Source organism: Octopus bimaculoides, chromosome 4 (genome assembly GCF_001194135.2).
Source record: "Octopus bimaculoides isolate UCB-OBI-ISO-001 chromosome 4, ASM119413v2, whole genome shotgun sequence".
NCBI classification, from domain to species: Eukaryota; Metazoa; Mollusca; class Cephalopoda; order Octopoda; family Octopodidae; genus Octopus; species Octopus bimaculoides.
Genome location: NC_068984.1, coordinates 51,502,278 through 51,505,931, shown reverse-complemented (window position 1 = coordinate 51,505,931; position 3,654 = coordinate 51,502,278). Strand labels below are relative to the sequence as shown.

Genomic DNA, 3,654 nt, shown 5'->3' with positions numbered 1-3,654 from the left:
AAGACAGAAAACGAACTTTTTTTCGAACAACGAAAAAAGACAAACAGAGAAACGAAACATGCAACATAAAGAATATTTCCCTTCTTCAGTTGTCCCAGTTCCATCTACTCCGTGTTTCGAAGGCAAGGACAATATGCGACATCATTGGAACAGTCCTTCCCGCAAAGCAATCCAATTAAATTTGGAATTTTTTGCGGAGAGTGAAAGTGTAAACAAGAACAGGACAGTGAGAACAAGACAGTAAAAGACAGTAAAAACAAGACAGAACAGTGAAAACAAACGTTAAGGGCTGTTAGGCCAAGACGATAGAAAAATTATTATTTTGAATGCGAAGTTAGATGTGAATGAGAGACAAAAAAATTCACGTCTTCCCTATAGGAAGGCAGAAAGTAGAAAGAAAGAATCCCTAATCATTCTCACCATTACCTGTACAGTTCATTGTTTGCGTGTGCACTACATCACCAATATAATACTAATTTTCATCTTTATCACAGAAAATGAACTCCATCAAATACCAGTGGGGAAGACTAGAAGTAGTTGCTAACTTCTCTTACCTAGGTAACCAAGTCAGTAGCAGGGGTGGATGCTTTGAGAGTGTAGCAGCTAGAATAAGAATAGATTGGGCACAGTTCAGGGAACTTCTACCTCTGTTGGTAACAAAGGACCTCTCTCTCAGACTGAAAGGCAGATTGTATGGTGTCTGTGCATGAACAGCCATGCTACATGGCAGTGAAAAATAGGCTGAAACCACTGAGGACAAGCGTAGGCTTCAAAGAAATTGAGCTATTATGCTTTGCTGGATGTGTAATGTCAGCGTGCATGTATGACAGAGTGTAAGCGTCTTGAGAGAAAAGTTGGGCATAAGAGGCATCAGATGTGGTGTGCAAGAGAGATGACTGTGCTGGTATGGTCACATGATGTGTATGGATGAGGACAGCTGGGTGAAGATGTGCTGAACTCTAATGGTGGGGGGAACTTATGGATAATTTTAGACCCAGAAAGATATGGGATGAGGTGGTGAAGCATGATCTTCAAATGTTGGGCCTCATGGAGGCAATGACAAGTGACCGAAACCTTTGACGATATGCTATGCTTGAGAAAACTTGTCAAGCCAAGTGAAATCATAGTCATGACTGGCATCAATGTTGTATAACTGGCACCCATGCTGGTGGCATGTAAAAAGTACCATTCGAACATTGGGCTTCATGGAAGCAGTGACAGGTGACTGAGCCCTTTGGCAATATACTGTGTTTTGAGATCATAGTTGTGACTGGTGCTGGTGTTACTTATCTGGTACCTTTGCTGGTAGCATGTAAAAACTCCTACTACACTCTTGGAGTGGTTGGCATTAGGAAGGACATCCAGCTGTTGAAACCATGCCAAATCAAATTGGAACCTGATGCAGTTCCCCAGCCTACCAGTTTTCAGTCAAACCGTCCAACCCACGCGAGCATGGAAAATGGACATTAAATGATGATGATGAATAATGAAGATGATGATCACACTACATTATATAGTTAATCACTATTCATTCTCACCTAGTTGTAATCTCACTCATCCTTCGTGATTGGTAAGTAAATTGAACATTTATCCAAATGCTGCCCTGCCACCATCTACTGCCTGCTGACTTGACTTTGCTGCCTGTTCCTACAGTGCACACTAAACATTATCATCTGACCAAAGCTAACCAATGTAAAACAGATAATTTGATGTTTCACATTCCTGAATTCCATAAAAGAAAAGTTATCCATTCATTTTTTTGCTGCCAAAGGGCTTCCCCATATTAAAACCAACAGAGTGAATCATCAGATTTGAAGAAATATATTAAATGTAGGCATATATGTGTGTGTGTGCTTGTTTGTACAAACATGTTTATATGTACATAAGTGCATGTGAATATGTTTTAAATGTCTATAGAATATGTTATTCTTATTTTAAAGATTGTAAAATTTCACATTATTCGTGATCTCAAATGGCAATTGGTCCAAATTGGAGGAGAATATGATGCCAGGGAAAAAATGCGTTCTATGGCAGGTTATTATCTTAAAGCCTACAATTTTGATTATGGTAAGTATATTTTCTAGAGCTTATCTTTAATTGATCTGTTCCTTTTGCTTGAGGATGTTTGATGCTACTACTCTCTTATGCATTACTTTTATAGTGTAAGTTCATCTGGAAATACTGTTTATAAATAAATACTGTTTATAAATAAATAAAGGACCGAACCAGTGCGTGTATTTATTACCGGCATAATGCCTCTCCCAAGGTTTAATAGTAGTTCATCTGGAATCTTATGCAGCAAAATGACCTGGTACTTGTTGAATGTGTTGGCATCATGCTGCGTGTTTTTCATACTTGACAGCATATTATGAATAGCTGCAGGACTTTGAAGTACAACCTAGTGCAGTATCTAGTCCTTATTTAAGATGGTAAATGCTGTACTTCTGGCTCCTTGTCATACCACCCAGCAGAGGACTTGCATAACTTTTAGTACCAAAGATTGATGACTTTTCCTTCTTTATTCATTTCTTAAATGTAATTTAGCTGGTGCATGGAACCAGTTTTGCTTTTGAGGACTTTTGAACTGCTTCCAATTCAGTAGTGTCCGTGATATTTGTTATGTATATTTATTTATAGGTAAGATAAAGAAGGATCACACTCCTGGATCATGGTTTTGTTCAGTCAATCTTTTGGTCAACTGTGCAAGTCCATGGGTCGGTACCAAAGAGCCAGTCAAACAAATAATTGTGATCCAGATATGTAATCCCTATTTAGTTCACACACAAAGTGTTTGTTTGTGTGAGTGGGTATGAATACATACATACACCCCCTATACACACATTTGGGCATATATTTTATAGTGTTAAAACATTGTTTCAATTTTGTTGATTTGTTTTTGTTTGATTTGATCTTCTCCTTTCTCTTCAGATCGTTATGTTGATAGTGTTGGTGTTAAAGCGAAGCTTCTTAGTACAGACATTGGCTGCACTAATGGCTTGGTTCAAAAGATTGACCGAATATTTGGCATTCCTGATATGGATATTCCTAGCCTGATCGACAATCATCCTTGGCTTCAAGAGTAAAATATTATTTTTCCTTTCAATTATTTGTATTAATCCCTTAAAGTTATTAACTAATCAATTGATTACTTAGTTAATGAATTCCTGTCTTCTACTGGACTGTTTTATTTTAGGTCGTCTTTCTTATCTCCCTTGTTTTTTCCTCATTTTTGTTGTCATTATAATCACCACCACAACCACTACTGTGTTTCTTTGTTATATATTCTTCTCTTACTTGTGTGCGTGTCCTTATAACAAAATAAATAAATAATCATTATTGTTTTCATGAAAGATGACAGAATATGTAAAGCAGTAGAGAAAGTGATTTTTTGCATTTAGTTATCATCATCATCATCATCATCATCGTTTAACGTCCGCTTTCCATGCTAGCATGGGTTGGACGATTTGACTGAGGACTGGTGAAACCGGATGGCAACACCAGGCTCCAGTCTGATTTGGCAGAGTTTCTACAGCTGGATGCCCTTCCTAACGCCAACCACTCAGAGAGTGTAGTGGGTGTTTTTACCTGTCACCCGCACGAAAACGGCCACGCTCGAAATGGTGTCTTTTATGTGCCACCCGCACAAGCCAGTCC

General features: G+C 38.3%; 1 protein-coding gene across 1 annotated transcript in view; it reads left to right on the top strand.

Moving 5' to 3' along the window:
* The window catches only part of LOC106870198 (periostin), a 43,549-nt gene that overhangs the window by 30,990 nt on the left and 8,905 nt on the right, over window positions 1-3,654 (top strand). Inside the window, exons 9-10 of the mRNA XM_014916202.2 lie at window positions 1,941-2,067; window positions 2,929-3,079. Of these exons, the coding sequence (XP_014771688.1) occupies window positions 1,941-2,067; window positions 2,929-3,079 (278 nt within the window). The remainder of the gene's footprint in view (window positions 1-1,940; window positions 2,068-2,928; window positions 3,080-3,654) is intronic.